Raw genomic sequence first — 18,771 nt, forward strand, 5'->3', positions numbered from 1 at the left:
ATACCCAATGACTGGTGCAGCAGCACCATAGTCAACTGCTACAAGGGTAAGGGTGATGCTCTAGATAGAAATAACTACAGAGGTATCAAACTGTTGGACCAGGTGATGAAGGTCTCAGAGAAGGTCATAACCAATCTCATTAGGGAGAGAATTTGTTTAGATGAAATGCAGTTCGGTTTTGTACCAGGTAGAAGCACCACTGATGCTATATTCCTGGTCCGACAACTGCAGGAGAAGTACCTAGCTAAAGATAAACCCCTCTACATAGCTTTTGTAGACTTGGAGAAAGCCTTTGACAGGGTTCCCCGTTCCCTTATCTGGTGGTCGATGCGGAAACTGGAGATTGAAGAATGGCTAATAAGGGCTGTACAGGCTCTATACAGAGAGGCTGTCAGCAAGGTTAGGATTGGCAACGAATATAGTGAAGAATTCTGGTAGTAGAAGTAGGTGTGCACCAGGGCTCAGCCCTCAGCCCCCTTTTATTCATCATAGTCCTTCAGGCAATAACAGAGGAATTCAAAACGGGATGCCCCTGGGAGCTCCTCTATGCTGATGACCTAGCTCTCATAGCAGAATCACTACGGAACTAGAAGAGAAATTTCGGGTGTGGAAGCAAGGGTTGGAATCAAAGGGCCTTAGAATAAATGTAGCAAAGACCAAAGTATTAGTAAGCAGCAAGAGGTACTCAGCACACACCCCCTCGGGTAGGTGGCCCTGCTCAACCTGTAGGAAAGGTACAGGTAGAAACTCCATAAGATGCACCCAATGTAAGTTATGGACACATAAGAGGTGCAGCAACATTAAAGGGAAATTAACAGATAAGATAGCTTTCATGTGCGGCAGATGCACAGGGACAATAGACACAACAGACACTCAGAAAACAGATTCCATCACACTCCAGGGAGAGAAACTAGAAGTAGTTGATAGTTTCCGCTACCTGGGTGACCAAGTTAGTAGCGGAGGTGGATGCACAGAGAGTATCACCACTAGAATACGAATAGCCTGGGCAAAGTTCAGAAAGCTCCTACCCCTACTGGCAACAAAAGGTCTCTCCCTCAGAGCAAAAGGTAGATTGTATGATGCATGTGTGCGAACTGCCATGCTTCACGGTAATGAAACATGGGCTGTGACTGCAGAAGACATGCGTAGACTTGAAAGAAATGAAGCTAGCATGATCCGCTGGATGTGTAGTGTCAGTGTGCATGCAAGACAGAGTGTAAGCATCCTGAGAGAAATGCTGGATATAAGAAGCATCAGATGTGGTGTGCAAGAGCGACGCTTGCAATGGTATGGTCATGTGCTGCGGATGGATGAAGAGAGATGTGTGAAGAAGTGCCACTCCCAAACAGTTGAAGGTATCAGGGGGAGAGGTAGACCCAGGAAGACATGGGATGAGGTAGTCAAGCATGACCTCAGAGCATTGGGCCTCACTGAGGCAATGGCGAAGGACCGAGATCTCTGGAGATATGCTGTGACTACAAAGACCCGGGCTGCTTTCTGCAGCAATTCCACATACCCCCTACTCATTCTAAGTACCCCGGATCCCCAAAGTACCCTGGATCCCCAAAGTACCCCGATCCCCAAAGTACCCCGGACCTCGTTGCCCCCGTGCCGCTGACACGTTAAAAGCTCAAACCGATCGTGACCGATGCCGGACCCTCCGGCCCCTGTGCAGGTGGCACGTAAAAAGCACCCAATCCACTCACGGAGTGGTTGGCGTTAGGAAGGGCATCCAGCCGTAGAAACTCTGCCAGATTCAGACTGGAGCCTGGAGCGGCCCCTGGCTTCCCAGACCCGGTCGAACCGTCCAACCCGTGCTAGCGCGGAAAGCGGACGTTAAACGATGATGATGATGATGATGATGGTATATATATATAAAATGAGATAGGGGTTGAAATTCCTGTGTGTTAGTTTTTAGAACTATTAGCCCAATATGTAGAATAACTGTGCTTATTAATATATATTGATATATATTTTGTTTTATTTTGTTTTGTTTATTTTGTATTATTGTATTAATGAGTATATATATATGTGTGTAGTATTATGGGTGTCTATGCACACGTTTTTATATTTTATATTTTTATATTTATATGTATATAAAAAAAATTTTTTTCACACTTATAATAAATTAAATTCTCTGAAGAGGCCGTGGGGCATCCTTGTTAATGTCTCATTTATACCTGCCTTACATGGCTTATAGGTTAAATGAGGCATGCTTGCCCTTACTGCCGAAACAGCTGTCAGATATGATATAATTACATATTATATTTTATATTTTATATTTCTATTTCCTTGTCTAATTATATTTATAATATATTTTGTATAATGCCTTTACTGTTATGTAATGGTGTAATAAAGTATTGATGGGTATCATCTGATGGTTGATGTTTGATTGATTTAAGTATGTTTCTCCATTTTCTAATTTTGTAATATATATATATATATGTGTGGGTGTTTGTGTGTCAGTGTTTGCCACCCTAGCATTGCTTGACAACCGATGCTGGTGTGTTTACGTCCCCGTCACTTAGTGGTTCGGCAAAAGAGACCGATAGAATAAGTACTGGGCTTACAAAGAATAAGTCCCGGGGTCGATTTGCTTGACTAAAGGTGGTGCTCCAGCATGGCCGCAGTCAAATGACTGAAACATGTAAAAGATATTAGATATATATTATATATATTATATATATAATATAATATAAATATATATGGGCAACAGACACGAGCACACATGCACACACGTACGTACACCTATTGCCTGTTTTGTGCACGTATACATGTTCATAAACAAGAAATGAATGGAAAAAAATGTTGTTAAATTTGTAGATTAATACTCGCATGATTTTCACTAAGAAAAAAATTGTTTTTTTTTTTTGCCTGGAATCAACTACTCTGCTACAAAACCCTTTTTGTGGTCCGTGAAACGGAGTGGGGTGTGGTGGAAGCCTTGCAAATTGTACCCATTTATATTGTGTAATTCACTGACAAATTGTTACCTACCTCTTTGTTTCTTTGTTGTTAAATAAATGGAGTGTCAACAAAACACTTTTTTACCAGCGTAAAATAAAAACAAAACTTTGGGTGCGAACTCAGAACGTAACAGCAGACGAAATACGGCTACGCATTTCACCCAGCATGCTAACATTTCTGCCAGCATATTAAAATACCTTTAAAGGTTAAAATTATAAACAACTTATACACAAGGGCAAAGGAAAAATTATTTCCATGCCAATATGCTGATAACAGACTTTAAGTCGTGAATTTCCACATATCATTATACACTCACTATAAATACATGTCGTGCTGAAATCGGGAAGTTAGTCAACAGAATTTTTTAAAAAAAGGTTCGTTATTTCTATATTGAATCAATTTCGGAATTAGTCCATGGGATTTTTCTTCTGATCTCTTTTTTGTTTATTTACCTTACATTCGGTAACAGTCGAACGTGGCCGTTGCCAGCGCCGCCCCAACTGGCCTCCGTGCCAGTGACACATAAAAAGCACCATCCGATTGTGGCCGTTGCCAGCCTCGTCTGGCCCCCGTGCCGGTGGCACATAAAAAGCACCATCCGATCGTGGCCGTTTGCTAGCCTCGTCTGGCCTCCATGCTGGTGACACGTAAAAAGCACCATCCGATCGTGGTCGTTTGCCAGCCTCGTCTTGCACCTGTGCAGGTGGCACATAAAAAGCACCCACTACACTCATGGAGTGGTTGGCATTAGGAAGGGCATCCAGCCATAGAAACATTGCCAGATCAGACTGGAGCCTGGCGCAGCCTTCTGGCTTCCCAGACCCGAGTTGAACTGTCCAACCCATGCCAGCATGGAAAGCGGACGCTAAATGATGATAATGATGATGATGAATTTCTTCTAAATATAATTGAGTGTGTCATACCTGGATACGGAAACCGGAACCAGGCTGCCTGCTGGAGATACTTGTAGGTGTTGTCAGTTCGAGCCTTGTGCCCCCAATGACCTGACGTGGCAGGGAAAACGTCAGTGATTGTGAAAATGAAACAGAGGAACCAGACCACACAGACAGCAAGGACCACCTGCAATAAAGAGAAAAAGATAGTTACCTTTACGAGTCATATCGACTTGTGAGGTCCGGTTTCCTGGTTTCCATGGTGTACAAATTTCCCACCTGGACAGGACACTGGTCCGTTGCAGGATTACTTATCTTTTGCCAGCTGAGTGGACTGGAGCAACGTGATATGAAGAACATAATGCATCGCCCGGTCCAGGAATTGAAACCACAATCTTAAGATCATGAGTCCAGCACCCTAACCACTAAGCCCCGCGTCTCCGCAGAACGAGTACTGATATAAGACAGAACCTAGAGGACCCACGCATCAAAAGCCGTAGTGTGACTTGGGGAAGGATTGATAGAGGCCCGACCTTGGCAGCACTTTTAGATCTGTGGTATAGGCCTGTATAGGGAACAGAAAACTTAAGGGGTGCCCCGGATGGCACACACTGTAGCTACATCACAGATGGAGGGCCACATGTACTGAGGTCAATCTAATTGACTGTCCCCCTCCCTCCAAATTTTGGGGCCTTGTGCCTAGAGTAGAAAACAATAGTTACAGAATATAAAATCTACAGAATTACAGAATAATGGAATACTGACCGGGAACATTTTGAAGATATGGAAGTTGATTCTGGTACAGCCTTTGTCCTTACTGTATTTGCCACAAGGAATCGGTATATTTTGCATATACTGGGAAAATATCACCATCAAAGCGACCACTCTGTAAAGATACAAGAAAGAAAGAGAGAATGGAAGCGGAGATGAAATAGCAATCAATCAAACCAATCAGTCGCTCGATCGATCAATCAATGAATGAATCAATCGATCGATCAATCAATGAATCGATCCATCAGTCATTACAGAGTGAGAGGGGGTATTTGAAGACAATTATCACTATTTTAACGTTTTTAAACAAAAATAAAAGTATTTTCTTTTTTTCAGATTCCCCCGCAATGGCAGAAAAATGCTAGCACAAGAAATGAAAAACCATGCAGTCATTGATGTCGTAAGTGCGGAACAATGATTTAGAAACTGACAGCTTTTTAAATGCTGAAAGATCTTTTTGTGCACAAAAGTTCAGATGGAATCGGAAGATCTGGTGGAGATATTTCAACTGTATCAAAGCAAAAGAACATTCTAAACTTTCGGACATTATAAGGACCCGCAAGTTCATCCAACGGGTTCAAAACATTATCAATGATCCCAGAAAATCAACAAGAGCCATTGTCAGAAAGCTTCAGGGGTTGGAGTAGACTATCAAAACTATGTTGCGTGGGGATGTTTAATACAAGCCATATGCACATAAAAGGGTTCAATTCACATCTGCAAAGACACAGGAAAACCGTTTGATCAAAGCCCAGCAGTTATTGTATTTATCAAGGTCAAAACCCCTCACAACAAGGGCATGTTTTGGATCTTCTCTGATGAGAAAATCTTTGACCAAAACCGAAAGTTTAACAGGAGAAACGACAAATGGTTTCAGTGTTCTGCTTGGTTATAACCAGAAATAATTCAGAGGAAAGTAGCATTAATTTTCTCGGTCGTTTAATCTTTCTTAACCGATCACTGGGCCGATTGAGTAAACCTATCAATAAAAAACCTATAATGATTACCAGTGTGAAGGTGCCTGGCTCAGTGGTTAGAGCGTTGAGCTTATACTCGTGAGGTTGTAAGTTCGAATCCTGGACAGGGCTGCGTGTTGTGTTCTTGAGCAAGACACTTTATATCACGTTGCTCCAGTTAACTCAGGTGTAGAAATGAGTTGTGACATCACTGGCGCCAAACCTTTCCCTTGGATAACATCAGTGGCGTGGAGAGGGGAGGCTGGTATGAATGGGCGACTGCTGGTCTTCCATAAAACAACCTTGTCCGGGCTTATACCTCGGAGGGTAACTTTCTAGGTGGAATCCCATGGTCAGTTTCGTGACCGAAGAGGGTCTCCCAACAATTACCAGAAACGGCTGTAAGCTAAATTTACTGCTATACAGAAAAATATGCAATGACCATTATTTATGCCTTGTCTTGTGTATATATATAGGGAGAGTTTACGAAAAAAACAAAAGATGAAGACAGGTGGTGTACAAAACAAACAGATGTATTAGTATAACGCTCAGGAATAGAAAGAGTCTTTTACATTTCGAGCCTACGCTCTTCTACAGAAAGGGACACAGAAAAAACAAGGAGAGAAACAAGCAGAGAAAATATATATATATATATATATATATATATATATATATAGGGAATATAGGGAGAGTTTACGAATAAAACAAAAGACGAAGTCAGGTGGAGCACAAAACAAACAGATGTATTAGTATTACGCTCAGGAATAGAAAAAGTCTTTTACATTACGAGCCTACACTCTTCTACAGAAAGGGACACAGAAAAAACAAGGAGAGAAAATAAAGGTGTGTAGTGGCTAACGATCTATCATGGCGACTGTATGTATGTATATATATTTATATACACATATACAAACATACATACGTACATACATACATCTGTGTATGCGTGGATATGTATGTGCGTGGGTGTATATGTTTGTGGATGTGTTTGTGTGTAGTGTGTATGCGTGTTGGTGCGTAGTGTGTGGGTGTGCATGTGTATGCAGGTGCTCACATCATTGTGTTTATGTCTGTCCGAATGTTGAGGTGGTTCGGAAAATAAGAATCGGATCTTTTCGGTTTGAACGGCAATTTTTTCTAGCGGTGTCATATGAAATTGTCACCCATAATTATGACCCTAGTATCGATCTATTGCATTTCAATCTGTTTTAGGGTTAGGGTTAGGGTTGGGGGGAAAGGTATATTTTTTTATTCACAAATGTAAATAAACCCAATCTGTTTCTTAAACAAGGGACATATTCATATGGCACAGTATGTTTTCACCTCAAAAGACGTCAGTGATTGGTTGAAATTGCAGAAATTGAAGAAAAAAACAACAAATATCTTACAAACTATAGAATTTTCTCAATAAAGCCAAGAGAAAAAGTTGTTTTATAAACACATTCTACCAGTATATGAAGTTTAAAAGTGTTTAGTTACGTGGAAATTATTTTAAAAAGCTGCCGTTCACACCGAAAAGATCCTGTTTTTTACCTCAATAGATGTCATTGACTGGTTGAAATTGCAGAAATTGAAGAAAAAAACAACAAATATCTTACAAACTATAGAATTTTCTCAATAAAGCCAAGAGAAAAAGATGTTTTATAAACACACTCTACCAGTATACAAAGTTTAAAAGTGCTTAGTTACGTGGAAATTATTAAAAAAAACTGCCATTCAAACCGAAAAGATCCTAGAATTTTCTCAATAAAGCCAAGAGAAAAAGATGTTTTATAAACACATTCTATCAGTATACGAAGTTTAAAAGTGTTTAGTTACGTGGAAATTATTTTTAAAAAACTGCCGGTCAAACAGAAAAGATCCTAGGAATCAATAAATGCCAGATTTTAAAACATGCTTTGAAGTCGATACGAGCGGCTAACAAAAAAAATAACAAAAACGAAACTAAAGAAAATAAACAAGTAAAAACGTGCCTTCACATTGGTGATCCAGCATGACTGTAGCAAAACAACGGAAACACGTAGAAAGAACGGAATTGGTAACTTACGTCATAGCAATGTACCACTGACCGGAAGCAGTGTTGGTGGCCGCTTGAAACAATGACAGTCCAATTAATGTGATCGTTGGTGCTATCGTCAAAGGACCAATGAGGGGCAGAAAAAACTCTAGTAACCCTGAGAATCCAACCACTATCTGCAATAGGCTTGCGACCATCAGAGAACCTTGAAGCTGAAATTGCAACATAAACAGACTCTTTACTCTCTTTTACTCTTTTACTTGTTTCAGTCATTTGACTGCGGCCATGCTGGAGCACCGCCTTTAATCGAGCTACTTGACCCTGGGACTTATTCTTTTGTAAGCCCAGTACTTATTCTATCGGTCTCTTTTGCCGAACCGCTAAGTGACGGGGACATAAACACACCAGCATCGGTTGTCAAGCAATGCTTGGGAGACAAACACAGACACACAAACATACACGCACACATATATATACATATATACGACGGGCTTCTTTTCAGTTTCCATCTACCAAATCCACTCACAAGGCTTTGGTCAGCCCGAGGCTATAGTAGAAGACACTTGCCGAAGGTGACACGCAGTGGGACTGAACCCGGAATCATGCTGTTTGTAAGCAAGCTACTTACCACACAGCCACTCCTATGCCTATTTGTATGTATATATATGATGGGCTTCTTTTAGTTTCCATCTACCAAATCCACTCACAAGGCTTTGGTCGGCCCGAGGCTATAGTAGATGACACGTGCCCAAGGTGCCACGCTGTGCAACTGAACCCGGAACCATGTTGTTTGTAAGCAAGCTACTTACCACACAGCCACTCCTGATATACATACGAAAACTTTTTGAATGGATTTGGCAGATGTGGACTGAAATAAGTAAAAGATTTTAAAAAATACACAACATTGAATTACTTGTCTCATATTTTTCTGCCAAATTTCTCTGTGACCATCACTTCCGATTTCCGGTAGATTGCTGATGTTCTTGGAATCTGTAAAGCAAGAAAAGGAAAGGATCTAGAGTCTGTTATTGTTTAGCCAGGGGGTCCCCAAACCCCGATCTGCAGACTCGTGCCGGGCCTAGACTGCACAGCAACAATAAATTCCAAATTCTCTTCCTGTTTTATTGATTATCGCAGGCGGCAAAAGTGTTTTTGCATTATATATATATATATGTATATGTTACTACTTGTTTCAGTCATTAGACTGCGGCCATGCTGGGGCACCGTCTTGAATTCTTAGTTGAATGAATCAACCCCTAGGACTTAGTTTTTTAAACCTGGTTCTTACTGTATCGGTCTCTTTTGCTGAACCGCTAAGTTATGTTATAATATATAGGCAAATAGAATAGAAGAAGAAGAAGAAGAAGAAGAAGAAGAAGAAGGAGGAGGAGGAGGAGGAGGAGGAGGAGGAGGTGGAGGAGGAGGAGGAGGAGGAGAGCTTGCAGAATCATTAAAACGTCGGACAAAGTGTTTCACAGAATTTCTTCAGGCTTTACGTCCCGAGTTGAAATTTTGCCGCAGTCGACTTTGCATCACATCACTTCGATGTCGATAAAATAAAAAAAAGCATTTGAGTCTTGGGGTTATTGTAATCGACTAACTCTCCCCATTTCCCGAAATCTCAGTGTTTGTAAGTTTACTAGAAAAAAAGGAAAAGTAAAAAGAAAAAAAGAAAAAAAGACTAGCTTACTGTCTAAATAGGGACATGATTCAGGGTTTGATTTTAACATTGTTATGGTTGGTATAAGGAAACTGAAGCTGGCTCCTTGCAAAATTGGAAGTCTGTTGAAAGAAGTAATTAGAAAATTAATTAGTATTCTTGTTAATTAGTATTCTTGAACCATCCAAATCTAGCTGTTGCCAGCTCCGTGCCGATGGCACATAAAAAGCACCATCCGACCGTGGCTGTTTGCCAGCCTCGCCTGGCCCCCGTGCTGGTGGCGCATAAAAAGCACCATCCGATCGTGGCCGTTGCCAGCCCCGTCCGGCACCTGTGCCGGTGGCACGTAAAAAGCACCCACTACACTCACGGAGTGGTTGGTGTTAGCAAGGGCATCCAGCCATAGAAACACTGCCAGATCAGACTGGAGCCTGGTGCAGCCTTCTGGCTTTCCAGACCCCAGTTGAACCGTCCAACCCATGGAAAGCGGACACTAAACGATGATGATGATGATGATGATGATGATGTTAATTATGATGATGATGATGATGATGTTAATTGGAAATGATTTTCTCTTGAAAGTTTTGGCGAAAAGATGAAGGGCAACACCTGCAAACATTTTCTAGGAGTTCGAAGACTGGTCGGAGAATGGAGTCAATTAATGAAAATAAAATTATTAATAATTAGTCATGTAGTTTGTAATGGCTTTATGGTTGGGTAGTTTAGAAGTCAGCTGCGAAACCAGATGATAACGGGTTCAGGTTCAATGCATGTTACAATTAGGGAAGTATATCTCAACGTTGTATAATAATAATGAAATTATTCAAATAGAACTTACCTGCATCCAAAAGTGGTCATTAAAATGGTGGATAAACCAGAAATGAAGAAACTTGTCCCCATAAGTTCACTGACAGAAATGACATCGGTAGACATACAAAGAGCAGCGGAAATTATCAAAGGCGGGGTGAAGTTGGAACCAAAAGCTGTCAGATATTGCTGCAATGAAGTAAAACCAAATCTGAGTAAGTTCCACTCCTAAATATAGAATTTCACTATTATCTCCCTCGTCCCAAGAATCCCTTATTGGAATTTATTGGATTTATTCTCGTTGGTAAGACGAAACCTTCTAAGGCAGCGAGTTGGCAGAACTGTTAGCATGCCGGGCGAATTGCGTAGCCGTATTTTGTCTGCCGCTACATTCTAAGTTCAAATTCCGCCGATGTCGACTTTGCCTTTCATCCTTTCGGGTTCGATAAATTAAGTACCAGTCATGCACTGGGGGTCGATGTAATTGACTTAATCCCTTTGTCTGTCTTAATTTCTTCCCTCTATGTTTAGCCCCTTGTGGGCAAAAAACAAATAAGAAGAAAGCTTCTAAAACGAATGAAGGAATTCGAAGGATTGCTTTGGTATAACGATAGAACATCGGTCATGTCTACAGAAAATGTGGGTTCGAATCTCACGTGCAGCCTCCGACTTTTACAACTCAAAGGGATTTTTTAACCCAATATTTTTACGATATTATTTATAGCTTTATCTACTTCAAGTTCCATCGATAAAACCTATATATATATTTATATCTTTTACTAGTTTCTGTCATTAGACTGCAGCCACCCTAGGATGAAGATAACGAAAGTAATGTCACCTTTTCTCGGAGTTTAAAATCGACATTCTAAAAGCGGAGCTTTGTTAGAAATCAGCTCCTGCTTCAGACAAAACATTTAAATGATTAAGGACAGAAGAGAAACATACATACATACATACATACATACATACATACATGCATGCATGCATACATACATACATACATACATGCATACATACATGCATGCATGCATGCATACATACATATATACATACATGCATACATACATGCATGCATACATACATACATATATACGTACATGCATGCATACGTACATGCATACATACATACACACATACATACATACATACATACACACATACACACATACATACATACATGCATACATACAATACATACATACATACACACGTACATACATACATGCATACATACATACACACATACACACACACACACGTACATACATACATGCATACATACATACATTACATACACACATACATACATACATACATACATACATACATACATACATACATTCAGACAGACAGAGACGGTGTACTTTATGTACATTATTTACTTCTGCTGTAAAGAGAAACAACTGTATATTCCAAACCAAGAGTTGTAATCTCTCTCTCTCCTTATCTCCAATCTCTAATCAAATCTCGAAGGACATCCAATAAAAAGGACATCGAAAGCGCTGCTCTTTCTGCTGTTAATTAAGACACCTTCTCCGACCTCTGCACAAATTGGACAGCAATGAAATAAACGAATGGAATATATTTAAATGAAGGATTCTTTCTTTATAAATTTGTTAAACAATTTAAACTGCTCCAGCATGGCCGCAGTCAAAATGACTGAAACAAGTAAAAAAAAAAAAAAACAATTTAAACAGGTGCAGGAGTGGCTGTGTGGTAAGTAGCTTGCTTACTAACCACATGGTTCCGGGTTCAGTCCCACTGCATGGCACTTTGAGCAAGTGCCTTCTACTATAGCCTTGGGCCGACCAAAGCCTTGTGAGTGGATTTGGTAGACGGAAACTGAAAGAAGTCCATCTTATATACATATATATATATATATATATATATGGCGCAGGAGTGGCTGTGTGGTAAGTAGCTTGCTTACCAACCACATGGTTCCGGGTTCAGTCCCACTGCGTGGCACCTTGGGTAAGTGTCTTCTACAAAAGCCTCGGACCAACCAAAGCCTTGTGAGTGGATTTGGTAGACGGAAACTGAAAGAAGCCCGTAGTATATATATATATATGTATATGGATATATATATATATATATATATATATATATAATATATATATATATATATATATATATATATGTATATAAGATGGACTTCTTTCAGTTTCCGTCTACCAAATCCACTCACAATCCACTCACATATATATATATATATATATATATATATATGCGTGTGTGTGTTTGTGTGTCTGTGTTTGTTCCCCCAACATCGCTTGACAACCGATGCTGGTGTGTTCATGTCCCTGTAACTTAGCGGTTCAGCAAAAGAGACCGACAGAATAAGTACTAGGCTTCCAAAGAATAAGTCCCGGGGTCGATTTGCTCGACTAAAGGCGGTGCTCCAGCATGGCCACAGTCAATTGACTGAAACAAGTAAAAGAGTAAAAAGAGTATACCTGAAATCCAAAGAAGATGCATAAATACCATGGCGGTACATCATTGATTCCGTAAACAATATCAAAATTCTTATTTGTTTTCACTTTCTCCTGTTCTTTTTGTCTTTTTTGTTCTGCCATGTCTTCACCATCGATCGAAGAACCCTAATTTAAAAAAAAACAAAAAAACAATTGTAAAATATGCAAATTAACAGGCGCAGGAGTGGCTGCGTGGTACATAGCTTGCTAACCAACCACATGGTTCTGGGTTCAGTCCCACTGCATGACACCTTGGGCAAGTGTCTTCTGCTATAGCCCTGGGCCAACCAATGCCTTGTGAGTGGATTTGGTAGATGGAAACTGAAAGAAGCCCGTAGTATATATATATATATGTATATGGATATATATATATATATATATATATATATATATATATATATATATATATATATATATGTATATAAGATGGACTTCTTTCAGTTTCCGTCTACCAAATCCACTCACAATCCACTCACATATATATATATATATATATATATATATATATGCGTGTGTGTGTTTGTGTGTCTGTGTTTGTTCCCCCAACATCGCTTGACAACCGATGCTGGTGTGTTCATGTCCCTGTAACTTAGCGGTTCAGCAAAAGAGACCGACAGAATAAGTACTAGGCTTCCAAAGAATAAGTCCCGGGGTCGATTTGCTCGACTAAAGGCGGTGCTCCAGCATGGCCACAGTCAATTGACTGAAACAAGTAAAAGAGTAAAAAGAGTATACCTGAAATCCAAAGAAGATGCATAATACCATGGCGGTACATCATTGATTCCGTAAACAATATCAAAATTCTTATTTGTTTTCACTTTCTCCTGTTCTTTTTGTCTTTTTTGTTCTGCCATGTCTTCACCATCGATCGAAGAACCCTAATTTAAAAAAAAACAAAAAAACAATTGTAAAATATGCAAATTAACAGGCGCAGGAGTGGCTGCGTGGTACATAGCTTGCTAACCAACCACATGGTTCTGGGTTCAGTCCCACTGCATGACACCTTGGGCAAGTGTCTTCTGCTATAGCCCTGGGCCAACCAATGCCTTGTGAGTGGATTTGGTAGATGGAAACTGAAAGAAGCCTGTCGTATATATGTATGTATATATATATATGTGTGTGTGCATGTGTTTGTGTGTCTGTGTTTGTCCCCCTAGCATTGCTTGACAACCGATGCTGGTGTGTTTACATCCCCATCACTTAGCGGTTCGGCAAAAAGAGACCGATGGAATAAGTACTGGGCTTACAACGAATAAGTCCCGGGGTCGATTTGCTTGACTAAAGGCGGTGCTCCAGTATGGCTGCAGTCAAATGACTGAAATAAGTAAAAGAGTAAAAGAGAGTAACAAGAAACATATCATTGTATGGGATCTTTTCCTTTTGAACGGCAGACAATTTCTAGTTAACTAAACACTTTAAAACTTTGTATACTGGTAGAATGTGTCAAAATAAAACATTTTTTTCTCTTGGCTTTCTTGATAAAATTGTAATTTGTTTGTTTAACATAGTTTAATTTTTCGAATTTTAACCAATACACACATACATATATACATACATACATACATACATACATACATACATACATAGTGAGCTAAAATCATTTGCTGTGTCTAAAACTGAGACAACATCCTGTCACTAACCCTCAACCTAACCCTAACCCTAAATTTTTTTTTCTTAATTGTTAAATTAATTTAATTGTTACGCGTGTAAATAAAACCGAAAGCAATGGAAAATAATTCAAACAATTAACAAACAAAATAATTCTATAATTTTATACGCACGCTTTCTGTACGTGTACGGAAAGCGTGTGTATAAAATTATAGAATTATTTTGTTTGTTAATTGTTTGAATTATTTTCCATTGCTTTCGGTTTTATTTACACGCGTAACAATTAAATTAATTTAACAATTAAGAAAAAAAAATTTAGGGTTAGGGTTAGGTTGAGGGTTAGTGACAGGATGTTGTCTCAGTTTTAGACGCAGCAAAAGAGACTGATAGAATAAGTACTGGACTTACAAAAGAATAAGTCCTAGGGTTGATTTGCTCGACTAAAGGCGGTGCTCCAGCATGGCCACAGTCAAATGACTGAAACAAATAAAAGAGCAAAAGAAAGTAAAGTGTTCCCCTAACTTCTAAAGTGTATTTTGTTTTCTACAAAATGAAAACTTGAAAGAGGATTTACAAAACATATGAGTCCCGAAATAAGAGCCACGCCTCCAACAAACTCTCTTGACCCACACCCACAATGTGTATGTGATGCAGATACAACAGGAATTTGTTGAAAATAAGGTTAAAACCAAAACAAGCACTCTTGTGTGTGTGTGGTGAGTGTGCGTGCTTGTTCTTGTGTATGGGTGAGTGTGTGTGCGTGCTTGTTCTTGTGAGTGTATGTGTGTGCTTGTTCTTGTGTGTGTATGTGCGTGCTTGTTCTTGTGTGTGGTGTGTGTGTGTGTGTGTGTGTGTGTGAGTGTGAGTGGTTGTTTTCGTGACAACTTGACGATTCACTTCGGTTTGACAGATGCTAAAAATGGAAGGAGGAGGAGGAGAAGAAAGCTAATGGGTTGTATGTGTGTGTGTGTGTGCTTGTTCTTGGCTGTGTGAGCGTGCGTGCTTGTGTGTATGTGTGTGTGTGCGTGCTTGTTCTTGTGTGTGCGTGCTTGTTCTTGTGTATGGGTGAGTGTGTGTGTGTGCTTGTTTTTGCGTGTGTGTGTGTGTGTGTGTGTGCTTGTTCTTGGCTGTGTGAGCGTGCGTGCTTGTGTGTATGTGTGTGTGTGCGTGCTTGTTCTTGTGTGTGTGTGTGAGTGTGCGTGCTTGTTCTTGTGTATGGGTGAGTGTGTGTGTGTGCTTGTTTTTGCGTGTGTGTGTGTGTGTGTGCGTGCTTGTTCTTGTGTGTGTGTGTGTGTGTGTGTGTGTGTGCGTGTTTGTTCTTGTGTGTGTGTGTGTGTGTGCATGCTTGTTCTTGCGTGTGTGTGTGTGTGTGAGTGTGTGTGCGTGTTTGTTCTTGTGTGTGTGTGTGTGTGTGTGCGTGCTTGTTCTTGCGTGTGTGTGTGTGTGCGTGCTTGTTCTTGTGTGTGTGCGTGCTTGTTCTTGCGTGTGTGTGTGTGCGTGCTTGTTCTTGTGTGCCTGTGTGTGTGAGTGTGTGTTGTGCGTGCTTGTTCTTGCGTGTGTGTGTGTGTGTTTTATGCATGTGTGTGTGTGTGTGCTTGTTCTTGTGTGTGTGTGCGTGCTTGTTCTTGTGTGTGTGTGTTTCTGTTCGGATTTTCCACACACACACGGAGCAGGCAAGAACAAATATGCAAGGCTTTTTGCTGGCCGGGGTCAATAATTTAAGTACCAGTTGCGTACTGAGGTCGGTCTAATCAACTAGCCCCCTCCTCCAAAATTTCGGGCCTTGTGCCTAGAGTAGAAAACATTATTATTATTATTATTATTATTATTATTATTATTATTATCATTATTCGTCGTCGTCTTTTTCTTCTTCTTCTTCTTCTTCTTCTTCTTCATCATCATCACCATCACCACCATCATCATCACCATCACCACCGTCATCATCATCATCATCATCACCATCACCATCATCATCATCATCATCATCATCACCATCACCATCACCATCGTCGTCGTAGTCGTCATCGTCATCATCATGATCATCATCATCATCTTCTTAATCCTTTTTGCCCCTTGTGGAGCATAGGGCCTCAACAGTTGTTTTCCACTTTTTGCGGTCATTGGCGTGTTTCTTAGCTACTTCCTATGTCAGGCCGGTGGTCCTCAGCTCGTCCAAAATGCTCCCCTTCCATCTCTGCTTCGGGCGTCCTCGCTTCCTTTTCCCCTGCGGGTTCCAGTCAAGTGCTTGTCATGTCACATTTGAGGGTTCTTTCTGCAGTGTGTGTCCGATCCATCTCCATTTCCTTCGTCTAATCTGAATATGTATGGGTTCCTGGTTGGCCCTTTCCCACAGGTCGGTGTTTGGCACTCTGTCGAACCACTTCAGATGGAGGATCTGCCGGAGACATTTGTTGATGAAGGCCTGGATCTTCTTGTAGTTGCTGCATGTGGCTTTCCATGTTTCAGAGCCATACAAAAGCACAGATCTTGCGTTTGAACGAAGTAAGTGGAGTTTAGTTCGAGTTGAGATGGCAGGAAGAGCCAATCACAATCGAAGAGTCACCTGTGGAGGACGGAAACTGAAAGATGCCCATCTTGTGTGTTTGTTTGTGTGTGTGTGTGTGTGTTGTGTGTGTGTGTGTGTGTGTATGTGTGTGCGTGTGTGCGCGCGTGCGTGTGTGTGTCTGTGTGTCTCTATGTGTGTGTGTGTGTGTGTGTGTGTGTGTGTGTGTCTGTGTGTGTGTGTGTGTTTGTGTGTCTGTGTTAGTCCCCCCAACATCGCTTGACAACCGATGCTGGTGTGTTTACGTTCCCATAACTTAGCGGTTCGGCAAAAGAGACCGATAGAATAAGTCCTGGGGTCGATTTGCTCGACTAAAGGCGGTGCTCCAGCATGGCCACAGTCAAATGACTGAAACAAGCGAAAGAGTAAAAGAATATGAATAAATAAACGAACACTTTATTCCAACTTTCCCTACCACACAAGAATTCGAGAAAAAATAATGAAAAAAAATTATGGGATCGCTCTAATCATCTTTGTGCAAAGATTTATGTCAGAGAAACGAAGAATTACCCAAGCCCTCCCCTTGCTGTATACGGCATAAACACGAAGTTTGGAAACCCTTTTCGCCATTGCGCATGCGTTGACTTTGATGCTAAAAGTACAACTTTGGAAGTGTGTTGATGGGTGGGCGTGGATGGATGGGCGACACGGAAGATAAAGTTTTTGGAAATTTTGTTTTTTTAATTTTCGGTTTTAAACTGCGTCGTTCGTTTCTCTTTTATTTTCAAATAAGTTTTTTTAAATTGGGTGCGCCCGTACGTTAAATAAGCAGTCTATTCACGTGCTAGAAATAGCAGCCGAATCTCACACAAACTCTATTTCGCACGTTCGTTTATTTATTTACTTGTTTCAGTCATTTGACAGTGGCCATGCTGGAGCACCGCCTTTAGTCGAGCATATCGACCCCAGGACTTATTCTTTGTAAGCCCAGTACTTATTCTATCAGTGTCTTTTGCCGAACCGCTAAGTTACGGGGACGTAAACACACCAGCATCGGTTGTCAGGCGATGTTGGCGGAGGGGGGGCAAACACAGCACACAAACATACACACACATATATATATATACATATATACGACGGGCTTCTTTCAGTTTCCGTCTACCGAATCCACTCACAAGGCTTTGGTCGGCCCGAAGCTATAGCAGAAGATTTCCAAATAACTTTTTAAATACTTCGAAATCAAAATTGGGCGCACCCGTACCTTATATAAGCAGCCAGCAAGCATTCAATTCACGTGCTAGAAATAGCAGCCGAATCTCACACAAACTCTTTTTCCCACATTCTTTTTTTGTAATTTTTTTTTTCATATACGATTCATAGAAACCGATTATATCGCATTTTTTTTTTTTTTACTTTTTTGGAAAAAGCTATTCGTAGGGGTGAGGATGAGTTTCGACAAAAATCCCAAACTGGTCGGATTCGTTTCTTGCGATAAAATTTCAGAGAAATTTCCCGCGGTAAAAACTCATCTATTATATATACTGTGTGGTAAAAAGTGAAAATAAAGTGTTGAAACTGTTGCCCAAATTTCTAAAATGTTTTGTTTTTTTTTTTCATACAAAATGAAACGACGAAATAACAGCCACGTCTCCAACAAACTCTCTTGACATCCCCTTGCAATGTATATGTGATGTACATACAACAGGAATTCATTGAAAATATCAAAGAAATTTCATGTTACATACCGTTGGAATTTGTAGGGTATAAAGCTCGCGGTTATGATTTCCGTGATCCTTTAATTCCATTTTGGAATCCCTCTCGGTGTCAGAAAACGAAACAATTTTAGTGCGCATGCACGATACGCGAAAGGGCAATTAGTGGACGACAAGGATAGATATGAGAAAATGACAGAACTTTTCGGGGATAGTATAGGTTTTTTTTTAAGATTTCGAAATCAAGAACTTTTCGGGGATAGTATAGATTCGTTACGATTAGAAATTGAATTCGACGAACTCCCAACGGTCGGGGAGTTTGAAGATTTGGTGCATTTAATGAACTTTTAAATTAAAAGAGGAAAGTAAACTTTTATGGATTTCTTTCGTTTTAACTCTACAAAAG

At 40.4% G+C, this 18,771-nt stretch overlaps 1 protein-coding gene across 5 annotated transcripts in view; it reads right to left on the reverse strand.

The window, feature by feature from the left end:
* Positions 1–18,553, reverse strand: part of LOC115216812 (solute carrier family 23 member 2-like) — a 31,917-nt gene extending 13,364 nt beyond the window's left edge. For 4 of the 5 annotated variants that reach the window (XR_005000903.1, XR_005000905.1, XR_005000904.1 and 1 more), the window contains exons 1-7: positions 12,525–12,669; positions 10,103–10,260; positions 9,295–9,386; positions 8,518–8,594; positions 7,635–7,816; positions 4,626–4,746; positions 3,891–4,047 (exon numbers count right to left, since the gene is read on the reverse strand). Coding sequence is in view for 1 of the 5 variants with exons in the window: in XM_029786393.2 (XP_029642253.2) it covers positions 3,891–4,047; positions 4,626–4,746; positions 7,635–7,816; positions 8,518–8,594; positions 9,295–9,386; positions 10,103–10,260; positions 12,525–12,644 (907 nt within the window). In the remaining 4 variants the exon portion in view is untranslated. Of the gene's footprint in view, positions 1–3,890; positions 4,048–4,625; positions 4,747–7,634; positions 7,817–8,517; positions 8,595–9,294; positions 9,387–10,102; positions 10,261–12,524; positions 12,670–13,277; positions 13,421–18,398 lie in introns of those variants that run through there. The other variant, XR_005000906.1, reaches the window with a different exon arrangement.
* Between the last annotated feature and the right edge of the window lie 218 nt (positions 18,554–18,771).

The sequence above is a fragment of the Octopus sinensis genome, linkage group LG10, assembly GCF_006345805.1.
Source record: "Octopus sinensis linkage group LG10, ASM634580v1, whole genome shotgun sequence".
Lineage (NCBI taxonomy): Eukaryota > Metazoa > Mollusca > Cephalopoda > Octopoda > Octopodidae > Octopus > Octopus sinensis.